The sequence below is a fragment of the Phaethon aethereus genome (assembly GCF_964289735.1).
Source record: "Phaethon aethereus genome assembly, chromosome: 2".
NCBI classification, from domain to species: domain Eukaryota; kingdom Metazoa; phylum Chordata; class Aves; order Phaethontiformes; family Phaethontidae; genus Phaethon; species Phaethon aethereus.
The window spans coordinates 92,482,960-92,504,748 of record NC_138582.1 but is presented as its reverse complement, the minus strand read 5'-3'; the positions used below and the strand labels follow the sequence as shown (position 1 = coordinate 92,504,748).

General features: G+C 42.9%; 1 protein-coding gene across 1 annotated transcript in view; it reads right to left on the bottom strand.

The window, feature by feature from the left end:
• Positions 1-17,437, bottom strand: part of CDH20 (cadherin 20) — a gene marked incomplete at its 5' end in the record, with an annotated part of 36,602 nt that extends 19,165 nt beyond the window's left edge. Inside the window, 5 exons of the mRNA XM_082014901.1 lie at positions 2,721-2,908; positions 4,773-4,940; positions 8,515-8,634; positions 10,322-10,616; positions 17,195-17,437. Coding sequence (XP_081871027.1) covers positions 2,721-2,908; positions 4,773-4,940; positions 8,515-8,634; positions 10,322-10,616; positions 17,195-17,437 — 1,014 coding nt within the window. The remainder of the gene's footprint in view (positions 1-2,720; positions 2,909-4,772; positions 4,941-8,514; positions 8,635-10,321; positions 10,617-17,194) is intronic.
• Between the last annotated feature and the right edge of the window lie 4,352 nt (positions 17,438-21,789).

Sequence of the window (21,789 nt, the reverse complement as noted above, 5' to 3'; positions counted from 1 at the left end):
TCAATAGTGCAGTGGAGAAATTCTGCAGCTATGAGATGTGTATTAGTTTAGGCAATATCAGCAGAAGTTTCACATGCTCAAGCATGTCAGGAGTATATACTACGGGCCTCAAAACACCCCCCAAATTCAGTGGAGGCTTCAGTACTTGTCTAGTGCCACAACAGCTTCATTTTTCAAAAGTGGAAATATTGCAGTGACATAAAAAAGCTCATGCTTTCACAGTAAAATTACCAGTATGGAGGTCCTGCACAGGAATGCCTGATGAAAGATAGGAGTTCTTGAAATTAAAAAGACTAAAACTTACTCAGCATTTAGTATATGGGGTTAAGGAATGACGACTGGAGTGGGAACTGATTTTCTTGCACTGGGGGAGATGACGGTCCAGTATTTTTGGAGATGCTGTGCAGCAATACATTATGAACTGTGCAACCTGTAGCAGCACGTACAGAGGATCTGAAATTGCTCCTGCTGCCCTTAGTTCTACCTGGTAAATCAGTGATTACTGCAGGCATAGCACTTGTCAGCAAGGATTTAGCTTGATCTACAAACTTATTACCCATTACTACAGAGTCATTATGGTCTACCAGTTGCATATTTATGCATTGTAAAAATAGCAATAAAATATATTCACATGACCAAGCAACACTTTATTGTCCATCTGGCAAGAAATGTGCAATGCACAGCTGCCTAAACATATAGTAAGAAAGAGGCCATTATATCTCATGGTTTCTCATGTGAAGAAAACTGTGAGAAACATTGCACATACATGAAAAAGCTAAGATATAAAAAAAGCAGTTAAATCACAGAAACACTTAATAGCTATAAAACCCAACTACTTTAGGAAAAGACATAACCACCTACAATGATCGAGTTAGAAAAATGAGAAAAATCAAATGAGTGTGCTAGGCCACTACATTTTTGATGCTCCTGGGTTCAGACACCCGCAGTTTGCCTTGGACTCCTTCATCATCAACTGTGGCTTTACCTCCTGATCCTCTCATGTGCCAATGCCTCAACACCGCTGCCCCCTCAGATTTGTCTTCCATGGGTGCATTCAAACCTCTTTCCAACACCAGTCCCATGGGGAGGGCAAGCAGGATGCCTTCTCCTGTGAACCCAGCATGTTGTAAAACACAGCCAAGAGGACTGCTGAGACATACAGGCGGGATTTGGCAGGAGCTGCTGTGAGAAAGTGGTTGGCCGGGCAGTGTCTGGGGAGGAGGGCAGCGTGGGGGTCCCCAGGTGCTGGGCTCCGTGCTGGCTGGGTCACCCACCACCCTGCCTCCCATGGGCAGCGTGAAAGCGAAGGCAGGGCGAAGGGGTAAGCTCTCACTGGGGTGAGTATCAGCCTCACGGGCAGGGAGCTTGGAAGGAGCTGTAACTCTTCGGGAGGCATTTAATGTTTTGTGGGATTAGTTGGCTGAGATAAGTGGTCACAAGACTGCAAGTAGTGGTCTTATCTGTAAGTGCAAATTTGGACATTTTGTTGCCTATGATAGAAGTGCTAGTTACTTTGTTTGGGAAATCTGTCTAGAAAAATAAAAGGAAAGTTTTGCTTCCTCTCAAAGAAGATTTCCTTCAGGGTTTAGAAATCCCTTCTCTCTCTCCCTCCTTCCCCCAATTTTGATATCCTTTGCTATGTACCTGATGCCAGTACATCTCTGGTATGATTGACACCATAAATTTTTATAACTCCTCCTCCTACATACATGAACATCTAGTAAAACCATATTCATAATAACAGAAGTCAAGCTTATCGATACATTTACTCCAAAGAAACTATTTTCTTTCCTCGATAAATGAGTGAAAAATTACATTAGATTTTGCATTCAATATCTATTTCATTCTAGCAAAGCACTTAAGTACATGCTTAACTTTAGGGACTAGTGTGCATAAATAAGAGTTGGAGAAAGGTGACCATAAATACATGCTTAAATGCTTTGCTGTAGGGCATAGAGGCTTGCAGGGTCAAATCTCTCCCACGTGTTGTTCCATTTTAGTGCACAATTCAGTCCCAGGCTACTTACATGGAGGCTATACTTCCTTATTAGTACACTAGATATGCTTAGGCAGAAATATGGTTACAATTTCATAACCTAGAAAGAGAGTTGAACTTTTAGCATTTATGTAAGATTGTAGAATAAATATCCTATAGCAGGGAGTCTAAGCAAAATACTCTATTCCTTTCTGCATAGCCTACGGTACAGAGTACTAGCAGTTTCACAGTTGCCATTTTAGAGACAGCTTCTTCTAGCCTAATTAGCATTTATGGATCTTCAAGCAGCAATTAAAAAAAACAACTTCCTGGGTTTTATTGGTTTATAAATAATTCTAAGACATGCTTTACTGTTGTTTGTGGGACACCAGAGTGAAAAATGTGTACAGTTCAAATGCAAATATTGATCTAATTTCTTGTGTTGTAGGATAATTAAGCTACAGAGAATATTTAAATAGATAAACAGTGAATCAGAACATTCCTTCGGTGGGAAAAGACATGTTTATGCTAATACTGTCCCTACTTTTTAAAGGTTGCTTCTAGGAACACAGTCTCCCTTCATTTTTTAGCAATGAATGTTAAAGAAATGCGTTTTATAGCTGGAAAGGGGCTACTGTCATGTAATGGGAACCAGGTCACTACAGACATAAGGGAATACTGCACACATAAAATGTAACCAGGACTGTTAGCCATATAAATTACTATAAAAAGAAAACTTTACTACCTTTCTCACAGTTATGATGCCAACTTGGTAATTAGGATCAGTGTTAATATCAAAGACATCCAGTCCATCTCCATCCACAAGGCTGTATTTCATCTCCGCATTAATGCCTTCGTCCAGGTCTTTAGCAACCACGCGGCCCACAGTGGAGCTGACGGGAGCAGACTCCAGCACACTCATCTGATAATGCTCTGGCACAAGAGAGAGAGGGGAGAACAAAAACAAGCTGTGAAAAGGAACTGAAAACTGCACAGCAATGCAAAGAGTAGATCAGGGCAGGCCACAACACTGCATAACCTGCAGAGAATCCCTGATACCTTTCTCAAAGCTGCAACAGTGGTGTGATTTCCTTTAAAAAGCCACAGCTAGACTGAATTACCTGGGAAAGCTTCATTGAGGTGTTTACCATTATCATCAGGTTTGTTCAACAGGTTCTTTTTGAAACAGCAATATACTTGAAAATGGGAACTTCAACTAGAAAAATAGGGCAATTAACACCAGTGCTGTTGCAGCCATGATATAAAGCAGGATATGAAACAGACTTAACAGGACAGGCATCTTTTATTAGATCAGCTTGTACAGTGGGAATAAACACACAAGTTTTGAGCACCAGAAGTCCTTTCTCAAGTCTGTATAAACTTCTTTTCCACCCTGAACAAGGCTTTGAAAGCTCAGAAGCTTGTTTGTTTCTTCCAAATTTACCAGTTACTCTATTAAAATAAATACACTACTTCTCCCTACAAACCCTGTCTTGAGCACATTTGGTGCATCACTAATTTGCTTAGCAGCAAGCCTGGGGAAAGAGAAAGCTGCTATTTTAAAAATGTGTTTTAAAAGTACAAATGTTGTATCTAAAATACTTCTCTGCTGTCATAATTTATGTTCAAACCTTCCTTGCCTGCACTCTCTCTGTTAACTCCCCCGATTATTGAGCTTTACAAGGCATAATTACACCAAGGGTGGGGTTTGATCTATTCCCATTTTTCTTAATCAAGAGTTTGATATCAAACAGTTACAATTCATGCCACTTTCAAAACAGGATTGCCAATGGTGTGTTCAGCTAGTTGCTCTGCAGAAGAAGAAAAGTGGAAGTTGAGGCTTCTTGCTGATCTTAGTGGAGCACTTTGATTTAGCAGTGCAACATGCAGAAACAGATGGAGAAGACGAATAGCAACAAAAAGAACTGCAGGAGTTTTCATCTCTCAGCTAGATGAGAAAAACGGCAAAACTGAAAAGGCTTGAGACTGATCTACATCACCAAAAGAATCAGCTTTCTTTAAAAAAAAACAACACAACAGATTCCTTCAAAGATTTAGTTCAATCAAACCTGAAAAGCTTCTTTCAAATTTTTAACAGTAATATAGAATTATGTAGGTAAATTTGATCTGAAAAAATTTTAAAAAGAAAGAGAAAGCTATTGCAAATCTTGCTTTGATATTCACTTCTGTAAATAGAAGGTAATGTGTCTGATAAGAGTGGAGTTGCCTATTTTTGCATCCCATTAACTGTGACTGTTACCTATCTTAGGGTGTAACTGTATGTTGCCAAGGTTTAGATGAACCTCTCCTGGAGAGCAGCCTGTATGACAACCCACTCTACACTGGCAGCACCACCAGACGCTCCCCTGCAGCGGTCTGGCTGGGGTGTTGAATGAATTATCTTTCAAGTTCCAGTACCGCCACATGTCCCTGATTTGACAGGCATCCTTTTGGAGACAGGATGAAAAGAGAACCAGGGCAGCAGTTAGCAGCCAAAAGCAATGGCCATGAGGAGTCTAGGAACATAAAAGATCTCTTCTTTTTCTGCAAATTAATTTCCCACCCTTTAAAAAAAGTATTGGTTTTGATGATTTTGGCAGTCAGAAACCTCTTCTGAAAGACAAGCTGGTGAATGCTCCATTTTTATGTTTTCTGAAGGAAAGTTCCTTCTTTGAGCCGAAATTCTGCCCATCTCTGTCACTGTCCTGAGTTTGAAAATGGCTGCAATGAGAGCAAACAGCAGCCCTGCAACTCAGCCACCCCTTTTTTTCCCTGTCCTGACGCAGCAGGTACTCACTCTGTGGAAATCTGGGCGGGTTGTCATTGACATCAGAGAGGGTGATGTTGACTGTGGTTGTGCCAGCTAATCCTCCCAGCTGTCCGCCCATATCCTTGGCCTGGATAATCACTTCATAATATTCTTTCGCTTCTCTGTCCATGTTCATTAGAGCTGTCCTAATTAAGCCTGTGAGATTGAGGGGGAAGGGGTTTTGGGAACAAAAGAAATGGCAGTTAAAGAGTACACAAACAAGGTGGGGTGATCTCACTCCTGGCATCATACTCCCCCCACCTCCCCCAAGAATGAGACCAGGCTCTGCATTCAGCCTCACCTTCCCCAGCAGAGGAAAACCCACCCAGATTAAATCTAGGTTAGCAGAAGGTGTGAATTCTAAAGACAAGCAGTTAAAATGCATCAGCTCTGGGGCAGGCTTGGCTGTTCAAAATCAAAATGTTGCCTCCCAAGGCAGCTGGAAAAGCATTTCAGGAACAGAGCCCTGCTCAGGCTGAATATGTCCGCACGGAAGGTGGAAGCGATTAGTTAAAGGTGTATCCAGACGAGTTTTTTTTCCCTGGAGGAAACCTGACATAAGCCCGCGGACTTGGCTCGGGCCCTTCGGGACGCAGGCTGGGCGCCACGAGCGCCAAATTTGGGGAGCGGGCGCGGGCCGGGCCAGGGGCTGCGGCAGCGGGGAGGGCCGGCGGGGGGCGGCCGTCCCTCTCCTGCGGGGTCACACTACCGCGAGAGGACATGAGGTGGCAGCAACGCTTCTCTGATGGAGGCTGCCGCAGGGTTTGGCTGCTCCCCTTGGGCGCTCCTGCCCCTTCCCCCGCGCCGAGCCCTGCCCGTCCCCGCCTCTGCCTGCCGGGAGGGAGGGAGGCGCGTGGGCCTGCGTTTCAGAGCTGTCAAACCTCCAGTCACTGAGCCAATCTGTGACATCAGGGCTGGAAAGGACCTCTAAGATCATCTAGTCCCACTGTCAACCCAACGCCACCATGCCCACTAACCGTGTCCCGAAGTGCCACGTCCACATGGTTTTTGAACACCTCCAGTGATGGTGACTCCACCACCTCCCTGGGAAGCCTGTTCCAGTGCTTGGCCACTCTCTCAGTAAAGAAACGTTTCCTAATAGCCAATCTAAACCTCCCCCGGCGCAACTTGAGGCCATTTCCTCTCGTCCTATCGCTAGTCACCCGGGGGAAGAGACCAACACCCAACCAGTCTCCCGGTGCAACCCATTCCTCACACCCCCTCGCCCACAGCGTGCTGGCAGCTCGCTCCTTCACGACACGCCTGCTCAGCATGACGGCTCAACAGGCTGCTGGGCCGCGGAAGGGTCCCTGGGCAGGGGAGAAGCAGCAGCTGGTGGTGCAGTCCCAGGGACATACTGCCAGGGGACACTTTCCAGGGCACTAACGGTCCTTTGCTAGACATGGCAGTGGCACATTTGGGGTAAAATGTGGGGGTAAAAAAAAAACCCGGCTCGTATGGCTCAACATGCAGTACTTGCACATCAAGGGCAGTGTTAGCTTGAGTGGTCTGCATTTAGTCTTTATTTTTAGCAGGAAGACAATGTATGGATTTAATAAAAAAGCAGTAAAAAGATATTGTATTGGCAATTATCACTGTATGTAGAAGGGAAGAAATAGTGACCGGTACTGAACAAGTCACAGTGTGCTATTTTAATCTTGCTACATGGAGTCCTTAAGAGCCTCATCCTGTGAAGCTGACTCTCATGAAGTGCAGTAGCATTTTGGGAAGTATTTTCTCCATATACAAATACTTTGTAAGGAATTACCACTCTTGGCTTTTCCTTAATACAGAACAGGCTAGATCTAAAAAAAAAAAAAAAATCAGTACCTAAAAGTCAGGCTCTGCCATGCCTGTGTTTGGGGCTTCTGGTCCCTAGGGTAGACCCGGCCCCGGACACCAAGACTCAGAGCCAGGTCAGGGTTTATGCTCCTCCAGATGGGACACAGAGGAGCAGCCATGCTGAGCAGGAAGCCTCCGATGCTGCTGCACACAGCTGGTCAGCAAGGAAATGCTGAGGATGATGATGAACGTTAAGATGTTCCTTAAGGTTAGGGGGAAGGCTTAGATCCTCAGATCTTCTAAAATAAAGGTGCTGGTACCCTTTCTTTCACCAGAGTGAGGTTTGCTTTCTAAAAAGAAAGAGCAGAGGTGATGTCCTTTTGTTTCAATAGCAGCCAGATGGTTTCTTGGAAAGTGGAAGATTCAGGGGCCTTTGCCTACTCCGCCTGAGGGAATTTAAATCCAGATTTTTTAACTTCTAGGGGAATATGAACATGCACAGGCTGTAAAAGTATTCTGGAAAAGGGGAGAAGGCAGCTTTCAGCTTTCCTTTGAAGTTGTGCCTTCACATATATGTTCATTCAACACCTGTGAGGCCAGTGACAGAACAGGAACAGGACCATGCTTCTGGAACCAAGAGGTTGTGTCGGTAGGTGAAGGTAAGAGCCCCAAATGCTTTTAGCAGAGGAGCATATTGAAATGGGTTGCACACTATTGGGTGCTTTAATCACTACTCATCAATATAAAGGCACTGGTGATCGTTTATGTGCTGGTTCTGTTTTAGAAGAATGTGAGAGCTGCAGCTGCATTTTGTGGGTTACTGAATCCTCCAGGGGAGTTTGTGCTGGGGAAGCTGGTTAGAGTCCCGTGCCTGTGACGGGGAAATGGTCTCTGGCTCACAACTGCGCTTAGCTGAAACGTGTGCCCTGCTGCCCACTTGTGAAGGCTGAGGCAGCTCTGGAGATGTCCAGAGATGCAGGTCTAAGTGACTAGGAGATTAGTAAGTGGAGAAAAAGACCTTTTCTGGATTAAATACCAGTCAAGCACATGATTTTGAGCTTAATCTAAGTTGCACTCTAGCGGTTAAATCTGTACTGGATCTGACCCTGAATATTGCTGCTTTGCTTTCTTAGAAATCATTCAGTACTTAGCAAACCTATGATTATGCCTTTATTTGTTTGTGGTTGATAACCTGATTACAAAATGAACATTACTGTTTTATTTATATTGTAAAAAGCTGAGGAAATACCACACCATATACAAGTTTGTAGTTGGCTAGAGCATCTGCTCCATAAACTGCTAACTTTCAGAAATAGTTTATGCAGTGGATTTTCTATTTTGTCGCCTAGGGCTCAGCAGTGACTATCATCTCATGAGTTTCTGACCTTAGCACCACAGATGCCCTTTAGAAACTGTCAAAACCTGTCAGATTCCTCTTTTGGATATAAACCTTGGATATGCACAGAAGAAGAGAGAGAGAAAGCAAGCAAAACAGAGAGGGTGTCCTACAGATAAATTTAAGGTTATTAACAAGAACACCATAAGGTAAAACTGCTCCAGATGATAACTGAATCCTTTAGCCTGCACTTTCCAGGCCCGGCTGGTTCACAGGTGGCTTTTTTTTTCCACTAAACCTTGTTACCAACTAGATCTGCTGAAGACATTGTTGCAATGAAGCCCACAAGAATATTTACAGCATCAAACCCAGGCAGCTCCCCAGCTGCGGAATATGGTCATTCAGATGAATGTATCACTGCAGAAAGCAGGTCGTTCTTCTGCAGCTCATTACCACAGCCTTGCTTTAACCCTTGCACAGTGCTGCTCTATCTTGGCTCCAAGCATAGAAATACATTTTTCTGACCACAGTCATGATGCAATGCCTTTTTTTCTGCATGAAACTTTCTCTTTTGTTTTTCTGATTGCCTCATTCCCTGATGAAATAACATACCTGTCCGAGAGTCCACAGAGAAATATGGTTGACCTTGGAGAATACTGTACACTACTCTTGCGCTGTTCCCATAGGTTGGGTCATCAGCATCTGTCGCTGTCACCTGGATAACAGAGGTGCCTGACAAAAAAAAAAACATCTGGTAAAGACCACGTGGGATAAAGAGCTGGCATGAAAAGTACATGGTTCAAAATAAATAGAAATGCTAACAAGAGCTTTCCCACACCAAACTTCTTCCTTTGATGCTCATAGTGCTTGTACTTATTGCTCATACTTGTAACTCATTAGCACTAAAAGAATTAATAGGCATAAATTCATCATGCATCTGTAAGAAGATATAAAAGAACAAGTAGTCTATGGACCATGGTTACAGAATTGCTGATCTAACAGTACTTTGTTATGGTTTGCAGAGAGCTAGTAGTTATATACTGCTTGCTTATTTTCCCCTTTTCTTGATTTTAAATGTTATTTAAAGGCAGCTCAAATAAGATCTATAGCTATGCTGACATAAATCACAAATTGCTGCAGCAGGCCCATGGATGCTGTATGGTGACTAAGGGATGGAAATTGTACACAAATAGCACGAAGGGTTGTATCTCTCAGATAATCTTTCTGTGGGATTGGAGTTTACATTGCATGGCCTAGAGATTATACCCTGCTAAAGTGCCTTCTGGAACCTGTACAGATGCATATATATTTATTTTCTTCAATTAATTATTTTTCAAGGTCTGCTTCCTCTGAAGCTAATAATGGCTTGCAGGTGATGTAATTTATCAAGAACAAGGAGAAGGTAAGGCATAACTGAAATATATGTGTTCTGACTCCTTAAAATGTTAGACAATGCTTTTATGAATATATCTGGCTTTCTACACAATGTTTTGTGTTAGAAACAAATCTAGTGTTACTAGATATGCACTGAAAAATAAATCTGAATTCAAGCTAGCCATTACCATTAAGAAAAACTATTTCTGAATGGAACTTTTGTATTTGATACTTGTCCTTAGCTTTATGTCAACATAATATTGAAAAATGAAAAGTTGAAGCATATCTGTAACTTCAGGACATGTGATTTATATGGTATTATCTCTCTAACGATGTCACAGACCCAAAAAGCAATAAGAATCTGCAAAAGAAAGACAGAAGTCCAGGAAAACAGTATTTTATGTGACTATTGGATTTCTCATATGGAAATGGGTTCTCCTGACTTGTGTAAGTAGGAAGGCTCCTATTTGTCTTCTGGCTGCATTGCAATAACAGGACTGGCTTTGACACGATCCCACTCTCTAAATGTGGAGAGCAAACAGTACGGGAACTTTGGGATCCACCGAACTGTGCTTAGTGCAGACTTAAACAGATTAGAAGGAGCAAAGCCACTAATAATTGTTGTCATGTCTCCATGACTTCAAGGGCTCCTGGATAGTATTTCAGCTCTCAGTACCAAGTAGAATTGGTTCCTAAAATTGTGTTAATGGATGTCTAATGGTCGTTACTGTAGCTACCACCTGATGGCAGGCGGTAAGGGGCACTACGTTACTGCAAGTTGTCTAAAGATGGCATGTTTTAATGACACCTTTTTCAGCTCTCCTGCTTCCCTTGGCATGTTTTCTTTCAGAGGGGCCCAGCTGATGCTGGTGTAAAGCCTGCTATCCCTCTTCTGCAGCAGTCAGGCACCCCAGGGGAAGCTCTCCCGCCCTGCAACTCCTGCGCAAGGGGCAAAAGCTGAGTCCAAGGAGTCAGGGAATTTATGTTTTAGTGACCACCTCCAATTTGCTTATAGGGAGAAGAGACTCTACAAAATCTGCCTTACCCACAGGTGACATTTCTGGAACAGAGGCTACGTAAGGTCCATCCAGGAACTTGGGTTCATTGTCATTGATGTCTTGGATTTTGATGATGAACTCTGACTCCGGTTCCATTGGCCGGCCCGTTCGCCTGTCCAGGGCCTGCGCCCTCAGGGTGTACTGGGACCTTTCTTCCCGGTCCAGCCGCTGAATGGCATGAATGTCCCCTGTGGTATCATCAATTGTAAACACAATGCCAGCTCCTTCTCCCGAGAGGATGTATTTGATCGAACCATCTCCCCTGTCCATGTCAGAGTGGAGCTGTGGAAAGGAACAGGATTCAATTAGACCACGAGCTGGGCAAGCAGCTGCTGACACTAAACACATGAGCATCCTGAGTATTTTGGTCTCACTGTTGGGACTCACGGGCTGGTTTTAATGAACTTGTTTTGCTGAAAGAGGCAAATACTCAGTAAAGTCTGTATCACAGAGTTGCAATTAAAAATATTTTCCTGTCTTCCCGTTTCTGCACCCACAGCTGTGCCAGAAGAAAAGGCAGAGGCACCCAAACAGGAACAGGCTCTGTGCCTTTTTGAAATCTTACTCAACACAAGAATTACATTTTGCTTGGTTGCAATGGCCATTGAGAAGGACTCACTGCCAGGCTTAGGGTAAGATGGGGTCAGCAGAGTTTGCTTACTTGGTTTAAGAGGAGTCAGATATTCCAGGCGAAGCATAATGTTGGGGCAGATGAGGTAAATGAGTTTGGGATCAAGGGGAAGGCAGGATGGGAGAGCTACTTAGTAACTGTCATGATCCAGAAAGATTTTAATTTTTTTTCCACTGAAAATTTTAGCAATAAAAATTAGACTGGACCCTTGCATCTTCAGGAAAGGATTATTGTCAAACAGTAAAGTAAGCAGTGAGGGACATTTGATTTTGTCCATGGAAGGCTATAGAGATGAGAGGCATCCCAGATCTTCCAGGGAATTAGCAAAAGGATTTCTTGCATGACTGCTAATTAGTTCTGAGCAGCCACAGATAGCTGTGAATGCAACAGAACAGAAGAAAAGTAAATGCAGTGCTAATTATCATCTAAAACAGAGAAACAGATCATTCTTGGGACTACCATTCTGTTAAACACCTGATTCCCATGAAATGTTGGAATAACTATCAAAAGACAAACAAATCAATTAATTTCATTCACACTATGAAAAGCCTTAAACACTATGCTCATACTTCCATGCTTTTGAGGAATAGAGCATAAAGACCAATGCCCAGAGATGGTATTGGTTCAGTCCCAAAAGACAGGAAGGCAATAGATGAGAGGTGCAAAAATCAAAATGGGATTTTCAAGAATGGCTCAGTCAGGTGCGAATACTATTTTCCAGTGCGACTATCATTTTGAGAGACGATTAAAGAATAGATAAAAAAGTAGTCAAAGTGGGCTGGATTCAGTTAAGCGCATTTTAAAATGCATATATGAACTAATTATCTCAAGAAATATGGTCAGAATTAAGTGTATGTTTAATGCTTTGGTGAGCTCAAAGGACATATGGGTATAATTGTGGAGGATGGGGCCAAGCATAGGTAAATATTTGTACTGGAGAGAAAAATCTTGGAATAATAAACTGCATAGATGAACACAGAATTGGTAGGATTTGAAGAAAGAATCCAAATAGAAATGGATAATATGTGTGGAAAAGCAGAAGTCCAACCTGATGCATTTGATTACAGGCTGTTCTCTCAATAAAGAAGAAATCTCATCACTGAACTATTTAAAAACACACAGAAAACTATACAGAAATTTAGCACACAGGAAAAAGTTTTATAAGGATGTGGACAAATTGTCTTATCTGACCTAAACATTTCTAATGCCAGTGGACCAGCTCTTCAGCTGTTTTAGGGCATATAGTCCCATCCACTTCGGAGCTGAAAGACTATTTCCCCCAGTGGAGGGTCTGGCTGGAAGATGCTCTTTCTCTGGAGTTGTTTTCCTTACTAGCCTCTCAGAGTGTAGTTCATGACCTACTCAAGACTTGTGCCTACTCCTGATTTTAGAGTAAGACTTATTTCAGCTGAGGTGGCATCTATATTGTTTTCCATGGCATGTCCCACCCTGCAGACAGATCTGTATGTAGGTGGCCCATTGACTTTTAATGACTGCTGGGACAATGAATGTTAAGGCCACTCTAAAGTGGCTGCAAGAGCTAACGGCGCAGATTGCAACAACTGCCTTGCCAGGTCATTGATATTTCATTTCATTGCTTTGCCACTGGTCTCTGCAGTAGCTACTGCATCTGAGAGACATCGGTTATTCGGAGGAATGCTGGCAGCTCTCAGGTGATGTATCAGCTAAATGGAGGAAGAACAAGCCCAGAAAAATTTGGCAGTGGCAAACAGTTAGATTTAGATGACTGCCATGTGTATTAATTCACATGCAGGCACCAGGACTGCAAACTGGCATATCTTCAGGAAACATCATCTTGTGATTAATTTAAAAAAAGATAGTGGTTATCATTATTACCCTAAACACCCATAACTCAGGGATTATCAGTGTAGGAGCTAGTAAACAGGATGCTACCAGGAGGACACTATTGCAGCTTTTCGAATTGGTTCAGAACCACTACATCTCAGGCATTTGTTTTAGTGCCCAAGACAGATACAGATGTTAGACCTGACTGGGGAATTAGAGCTGGGCCTAATGGAAGAAAGTGTGTTTCTGAACATCAACAAGTCCTCATTAAATAGGAAAAAGGAAAGAAAAAAAAAGAAGTCAAATTCGAAGTCAAAGTCAAAGAAAAGGCAAAGGAGAAAAAATTATAAAAGAAAGAGGAAAAGGCAAAGAAAATTGAAAAGGAAAAAGGAAAAATACCCCCCCCCCGAAATTAAAAAAGAAAAAGAAAGAGAAAGAGTAGGAAAAGGGAAAGGGAAAGGGAAAGGAAAAAGAAAAGAAGAAAAAGAGAAAGATTCTTTTAAAATAGCAGAAGGTGTTCTGGAAAGCTCAAAAGACTTAGAAGATATTGAATCAAACTCATGGGTTAAATTACACCTTCTGTCCAAAGCCCTATTTGGAATGAATGTAGTTGTGTAGGGAGCAAAGAAGGAATGAACATGGCTTGCTAATAAGAATTTGGGAGTACAAGAGGATCTATGTCTAATTGTGATTTGTTAAAAGCATGGTGTCTCAACCAAGGCTAGGCAGTAAGAAATGCTAGCAGCACTTCAGCCGCTTCTCGTATAACATGCTCTTTCCAGACAAAGTAAAAAAAAGCGTAAAAGACTTAATACTTCCAGACTGCAGTAAATCTGGAGGAATTTGGAGTCTGAAGGGACTGAAGCTCACACCACTGCAATGACAAACTCAGTATCAGGACGCTGCAGTTTGGCGTGTATGTAGAAGTCACTGTGTTGGAAAGGTGATCCAGTTTTCATCTTGCTCTGTTTTATGGGTGGTGCAATAAATTGTGCTGCTCTGTGGCTGACACAGAAGTAGAAGGAATTCATTTTTATTTTCTCCTCCATATTAACAACTGGAGTATGAGAGGAATGAAGCCGATAACTCCTGAGAAATTGTTAACTGTGTCAGCCTGAGTTGCTTCGTTTGCTAAGGATAGTACAAAAGATTAAGGAGGCTATATCTGCATCTGAAGGACACATTTCCAGGCAAAGGGCACGTGGAAGAGGGCGGTACTACTGGCAGCATCTCAGGGAAGGACTTGTGCAGCTCTACTAACCGGGCTGTGACTCCATCCTCGACACACTCTCCTTTCTCTGCCTCTAGGGAGGTAGCACCTGCAGGGGATTTTTGTGAGGATATGTGTGTGAGTTAGTTTGATCTGCAATGATAGTCTGCAGACAGGATGCATTTTATTAACTCGTTCAGCTGCTGTGGGTCAAATGCCTCTTGCCTTTGAAACAGGGTTAGGGAGTCTCCAACATGGCAAAGTGGCGAAGTCTGTCCCCAGTTCAACTACTGATGCAGTTTAGGCTGCTGGATGAATGCGGAAATCACCTGATGCAGCAAATGTGGAGGCTTTGGTTTCCCTAGTTCATCCAATAATGGCTACCTCTAGGAAAGTTGAAGCCTTGTATTTCTCTGTGACAGGACCAGGAACCCTCTGAAGCTAAAATGCATTAAATTAGGATCATGAGCACTGGTGAAAAGCAAAAACTATACTGACTTCACCTCAGGAAGTTTCTTTTCATTTCCCTGTCCAGAAGATATTTTTCCCCCGGCCTTACAATTATGTAAGGAAGTACATTTTTCATAGCAGCCTTGAAAATCATATTAGGCAAGCCTGGACCCATGGTTCAAGTCAAGGTGCTTTTTGGGTTGCTCCAGTTGTACATAGGTAGCCAGAAACAGCTGTAAAAAAATATCAGAAGAGCCTCTCTCTTATGGCTTTCAGAGTATAAAGTAAATACAACTGGACCTATGCCGTGCGCTCTTTCTCCTTCTGACAGAGGCAAGGAGAGCGCCGATGGACAGAAGCAAGGCCTGGCCAGCAGGAGGTTTCAGGTGTGGTGGTTGGTATCGGTTAGAAGAGGTTCTGCCTGTCCAGGCCTGGGACCCGGGGCTGTTTGAGGGGCTGGTGCGAGCAGTAGGCTGGTGTTCCTTCTGCACCTCCACCCGGCGCCGCGCAAGCCCTCCCAGAGCCATTTCTGAGTCAGCCTGCAGTTACTCAGCCTGAAAAATTTCTGGCCTGCCAGAACAATTAATTCATCCCACAGCCTATTCCCTGCTGACCCCTTTCCTAAGGATCTCTAAGACATAGGCAGCACCAACACAGGCGGGGCGACGAACCATGGTGGGCTGCAGCTTCTTCCGAGAGCCTGTGCCTTCGGCTGTGTGAGACGAGGGGAAGCCTTTGTCTCATGGCGGCACCCACCGCCTTCATCCCACCGCTTGGCTGGCTGCTCTGCACCCAGTCCGGGGATGGGCGAAGGGGAAATGTCTGACCCCCAGAGGCCCATTTTGGCAGCAGGATTCCCTGGCGTCTGGTCTACAGGGAGCAGTGGGGAGTTAGGAGGCCTTCAGAGCAGTCTGGCCATGTCAGCTCAGCAGCGCACGGGGCTAATTGGCCCTGTTAACCGTGGGAGCTAATTAGCCCTTGCGCACCCCTATGCTAACACAGCAGTGGCGTAGGCGGTCCTGGAGAGAGTTCACTCATGGTAGCCTGGGCCTTCGTGTGGTGGACGCAAACCATGAAGAGTTGTCTCTGCTTCCCCCCGCTCCGCAGAGCTGAGCAGTAGTGAGCTCAAGAGCGCTGCCAAGCACACCCAGCTTTTGTGCTCCTAATGACACAATAATTTGTTCTAGAGCAAAGATGAGTCGGTTTCTCCCAGTACTTCTTTTAGCTAAAATTCAGCTCACAGTGCAAGTATGGAGTCGTTTCAGATGATACCAAGTATGTGAAATAATATGTCTGGCTCCTGTTCCAAAGCTGAGAATTGCATGAAAACAAATATTAATTTCTTTAATCAATAGAGATATTAAGAGCTGAAAAGCTAGGTGCAGAGATGAATGAAGACTAATGAGGTCTCATTTGGTGGCAATCACTAGTAATGCCATTGCTGTGAGAGGAAGGAGAGCACATCTTGCTGTCAGTCACACAGGGATGAATCAGGAGGAGGCCTTTTGGAGCCTATGCATTCATTTTAATTTATATTGGTGTGACTGAGGGCACAGTTTGACTCTATGGGGTTGTAGAATGATAAATACAACTCTGAAATGGGCCTCTGGGTATGTAATATTTTTTTCTACAGATGGATAACTTGGAAGGAAAGAAGGAGCTTTGATTACATAAAAATAAGCAATGAAATTTGAAGGAATCATTTTCTGACATCTTTCATAGTTCTTATTTGTCATATCTACCTATATGTAGTCTGCCCTCATCATAAAGGTAACTGATCTTCTAGGCATGTAAAACCTTAACAGTATTGTACAAACACTTAAGCACACTAACTCTCCACCTCCCCACTTTTTCCAGATTTTTCACCTTGGTGTAAACTAGAAGCAAACTTGGTGCTGTCCATAAGCTTTTGAATAGCAGAATCAATACAAACAATTTGGTCTTTAAAAACAGTCAGAAAACAGAAGGGAGAAGATGGTTATAGTGAGGCAGATTGTGATGGCAAATGTCACTGGTCTGACTTCCATCAGTTTGCTTCTCAAGGAGCTACAGGAAAGTGAATACAAAAAACTACCAGGTAGATGGGGTGAGCTTAGGAATACATTTTACACATATCTATACTGATGTGTAGGTTCTTGGGGCATAAGGGGTAAAAAAATAGGACCCTGCATGGTTGGATTTAATGAGCTGTCCCTCTACTCTTCTAGATCTGGAGCAACTTCTCTGTAGTCCACAGAATTAACCTGCAGTCAAGCTATGATAAGCAAGAAGATACTCTGACCCTAGAGATTTGCAGAAAACAAAAACTGAAATGTCAGTTTGCAAGAGAAACTGGCTATTTAATTTGATTGTGAATTTCAGCTTCCAGCTGACTTGATCCCAGACACAAGCATGACCACAAACCCCTCCTTTCTTTCCTAATCCTCGTATGTCAATATAACCCTGCTTTGCCTTGACATTGTAGGAGTCCCTGGAAAGATCTCTGCAGATTTTCTAACACTACCTCGATTACAGATGATGATGGGTGCAGCAGATCTCTTTGCAATAGGCAAATATATTGACAGCCCCTTGAAACAGAAATTATTCCCAACTGAATGTGACACTGGTCAAAAGCTCTTGGGAGCAGAAGTGAAATTAATGTGGATAAAATTCACTGTCACAGAGAAGGAAAAGGCACTTAGGGAAACTTCCTGTGTTTCGCCACAGTCCACAGGTACACAGATGCATACACTCTACCAGATATCCTCCTGGTGCCAGCCTTACCTTCCCAACGTAGAGAGGGTCAGTTCCTGTGTACTCCTCCAGAACGAAGAACTGGTTCCAAACCCAGCTCCGCTTCATACGCTGATGCAGCTTGTCCGGCAGGTTGTTTTCTTGCCCCTCAGTGAGGGGCCTGGCACTTTCTGACAGCACAGTTGTAGTAAGGTCCATCAGTCCCCAAAAATACAAGGAGACGCCAAGTCCAAGCAAGTTCTTTGCATTGCTCATTCTACCTGAAGTCCACATCCGTGTACTAGGGCTGACTTAAAAGTCAAACCACAGTATCTTAGGTCCCTTGAGAAGAAAGCAGGTCCTTTGAAACGTCCAAGAGAGATTCTGGTTCTGAGAATGGCAGTCTCCTGTAAAGTTAAAGGAAATTCATAGGAGGATGTTTTTTTTCCCAAGGTAAAAGAGTTTCCTCCATAGGCAAATATGCTATAAGATATTTAATCTTCTATATAAAAAAATAGTAACAGGATGGACATATTCTGAAACTAGGGATACTATTACCATATAAGCTGCAGAACTGGAGCCTTAGCTATAAGAATTGTCAAGGTTTAAGTAAGAGTTCTCTACTACTAATTTAGCTGTAGTGTTGCCTTATGGTATTGATTGTCATGAGTTAAGCGCATACTCTTTAGAAATATTTATGACAAGAAGTCCTTAGAGACTATTTAAAAATAACTCACTCTGGAAAATTATAATAGCTGCTGAACACTTTTTGGCAACTGACTTTCTCTTTCTGTTTGGAAACTATGTAATTGTCATTACACACATGTGCATGCACACACGTCTACATAAATACAGATATTATTGCTATATTGCCAACCTTGAACAGAATTTCTAGCAGCTTCAAGTTATTTCTAACTTTAATTATCCTTTCAACCTCCCCGTTGCTTGAATTCAGGTTTCACACTCTGTTGCTTCCTCTTTGAGGAGCTGATTGCTGGTACAAATGCAACATTTCTAGAATTTGAATGGTCAGTTAATCATTTTATAACCCACAAAAGGTTTCACAGTGCTGATGGTCACATGCTATTGTGTGATATGTCCAAGCAAGTCAAGCTAACACATTTTTTCCCCCACAAGTCTGAAAGACCTGTTTAGGCAGAGGAACGCTGACCTCTATCAGAGGACACTTTCTCATCAGTCTAGGATCTTTTGTTGTCATGAAGTCAGTTTAGTTGGTGACCTCACTCCCAGCTACAGGTTGTAGCAAATCTTTGCTTTCACCATTTTGCTGAGTTTAATGATGTGGTGCTGCACTCAAGTTATTCTGTTGAAACACTCCATACATCCTCTGTGGGTCTAGTATTTTTTCTGTTCTTTTTAAGAACTCTTTTTTTCAGGCCAAACAGACTCATTAGGAAAGGTGTGTGGGACTCTGAGGCTTAAGCAAGTAGTTCACACTTCATTTTACTGCTGTTCTAGACCTAAGTCTTTATGTTTAATTAATTGTTTTATCCTGTGGAAATAAAATGTAGCAGATGATGTCTGTCAAATATTTCTAATCGAAATTCTTGAAATATTTCAAAATCATAAAAAATACTTTAAACAGATACATAATAGTATTTTGAAGTGAAGACTGAGACAATGCAATGTTTTCAACAGAGAAGAGAGTGTTTGAAAATTCCCCACCATCCAAGCTGGTAGAACTGGAGAACTGGGTACACTTAGAAATCTACTGAAACAGAAATCAAAAATTTAATCCAAAAGTTGGCTGAAATCTTAAAAAGGCAGCTTAAGTCTGGAATAGATGTCCACAGGGGAAGTAAAGACAAAATAACTACCTATCTTAGACTAATTTCTACACAAAATAATGTTTCCAAGTAGAAAGCCCACAAGAAGTATGACTACACAGTGACGCTAGGCTATACAGTAGTGAAGTATAGCAAACAACTAACAGGTCCTTTACCTTGAAAAGTTTACAACCTAAGGCTCAACAGATACAACAAAGAAAGGACAAACTGTAAGCACAGAACATGGTAAATCTCTTCTAAGCAGAGCAATGTACAGAACTGCTGGTTGTTTAGACATTGGCTACGTAATGTGCTAGGGCTTATTGTCTGCAAAGCCAAAGAATGGGGATTTATCTAAGCAGTACAAGCCCAGAAGGACCAGGGTAATCTCTGTGTGTCTGTCACTTCACGAAGAAGCTGGCAACTGTTTGCGAGAGGCAGTGACGAAGCTCAGCTTGCTGGATACCCACAGTCAAAGGATTCCAAGAGCTGTGTGTGCAGTGCTTGCCTCTCTCTGTCTTACGAGTCCTTAGCTCCTGCTAGCTAACATACATTTAAACCGGGGAAAGGAGACTGAAGTCCTCTTCACACAAGGTACATCCACCTTGCTCTTGGCATGTTGTCAACAGCAAGTTTTTCTCAGCAAAGTCAGGGGGACATTATTGACAACCCGCGTTTTGCTGGCGAGTAGATGTGGGGAAGGGCCTTTCACCACCCCTCAACATGATTTGAGGGAACCCAGCATTGCCTCTGCCATGCAACAGGAAGGGAAAGCAGAGGCAGGCAGTGGCTAAGGTCCCACCTAGAGTTTATACTTTAAGAAATTCCATCTACTGTACAAGTCAGTTACATTTTTGTCCACATGACAAAAGAGGTGATACAACATGCTGGACCAATTCCTGTGGCAATGAGAATTGTGTTTGTAGGTGAACTCCCAAACTATGAATTCAAAAATAATGGTGCCAGATGTCTCCTGCAATTAAGTTCAGCCACCAAGGATCAACAGCGCTCAGGCAGGGTAGTATCAAGACATGGTTAAATGAACTTGCAGTGTTACCAGTATACGTGTAATGAGGCAATAGCAAAAGAAATCTGATCATCAGGATGTTTTTTCTGCACATATGCATTATATCAGCAGAAAGCAAAGTAGAAGCAGTGAAATAAAGGTCAAGAGTAGGGACATACATGCTTCAGGCTTCCTGTTATAACAGCTTTTGTCGTGTGAACGTCACTTGGCATCGCAGTGCAGTTCCACGAGGAACCTTCCTTGAAAATAGTGTGCAACTCAGTGGCCCCCAGGAACAGCATCCCTAGGAGCATTTCCTATTCCCGATGCAATCTCGTTTTGGGGTATAGCAACTATCAGGAAACTTGCCATTAAGTAATATAAAGTCTCGTAAAAGGATGTTCCTTCCCTGAGTACCAGTAATTTCTCCATTTAATGCCAGTCCAAGGTGACACAGTCATATATTTTTGCAGGAATGGAAGAAAGCACTAGTGATGAGGTGGCACACAACTTTTTTACGTTAATACCCGGATTTCTGGTGTCTCATGCCTTTCAAAAACTGTGAACAAGCAGGCTCAAACTTATCACATTTTGCTTCCTGCCTAAAGGCAAATTACTACTATTACTAACAGTGTTTTAATCAAAAATCATTCCTCTACCTCTGAGGCTGAAGTAGAAGACATTTTTTTTTTCCTGCCTCAGGTCCTCAGCTGGTATTAAAGGAATGAAAACCACCTTTGTTAACTTCTGGCCTGCTGCTGATCTCTCTGGGGTTCCTTTCCTGCAGCTTCACCAACCCCAGGTGTGTACTATTGGCCTACTGGTCAAGCAAGGTATTTCTTAGCAGTATAGAAGGCCCTCATGTACATTTAGGGTTCGAATTGTGTGGTAACACAAGTGGTGGCTGAGCTACAGTTAAGGTCATGAACGACTGAGTCTGTCAGAGGATTCATGCATATGGCTTCTTCACCAGCTGAGTGTGATGGATGAGCATGGGGTCACTTAGTCTGTAGCCACGACAGTTGGTTAGGATGATAGCCATATGCTTTGACTGTGCTAGCTTGATGGGATCTCTAGCCTCAAGTGGACCTTAGTGGTTTTTGCCACAGATGGATGACACAGGCTTTGAGGTAGAGTCTGTTCTTCTGCCTCAGGCTGGGTAGTTCCTTGCAGGGAGATCAGAGGGACCAGTCACACAGGAAGGCACTTGTTGGCATGACTGAGTGAGGCAGAACTGAACCTTTGATGTTCTCTTAATGCAAGCTGTTTCTTAGAGCCCTCCAAAATGGTTTCTTAAGGACATCTGCAAAGATGGAATTGATGAGCCCCTGCCTGTCATGAAATAGATTATAGAAACATGTTTCATGGCTCAGTATAGGGATGTGCAAAGGATTTGAAGGCAGTAAAGGGAGGGAAATATTGTTTTCCTTGCTTACACAAAAAAAAATTATTGAGCCCAGGAAGACTGCATAACCAAAATCTGTGGGATTTCAGCAGACTGTATTTTATTTTTCAAGAACAATTTAAATGTTTCAGAACCCAGTTCGTTACCCACAGTTGAGTACCCTATTGTAATAGGCTTAGCTGCATCTGTGCAGTTTAGATCCTTGACCCAAAGTGAATGCCCTTCTTGCCCCTGCTTTTGTCATGAGTAGTTGATTACCAGCTCAGTTGTTTATGTTATTTTCTCTGTTCTTGCCTTGCAGACATTGCTGAAAATCCTTTTTCTTGTCACTCAGCAGTTACAAATATGGCTTTTGGCTTCATAAAGACCCATGAAGATCTGATTGAACTCTGTGCAACTGGTGGTCTATGCATGGTACAAGGAACTACTACAAAAGAGCCACAATAAT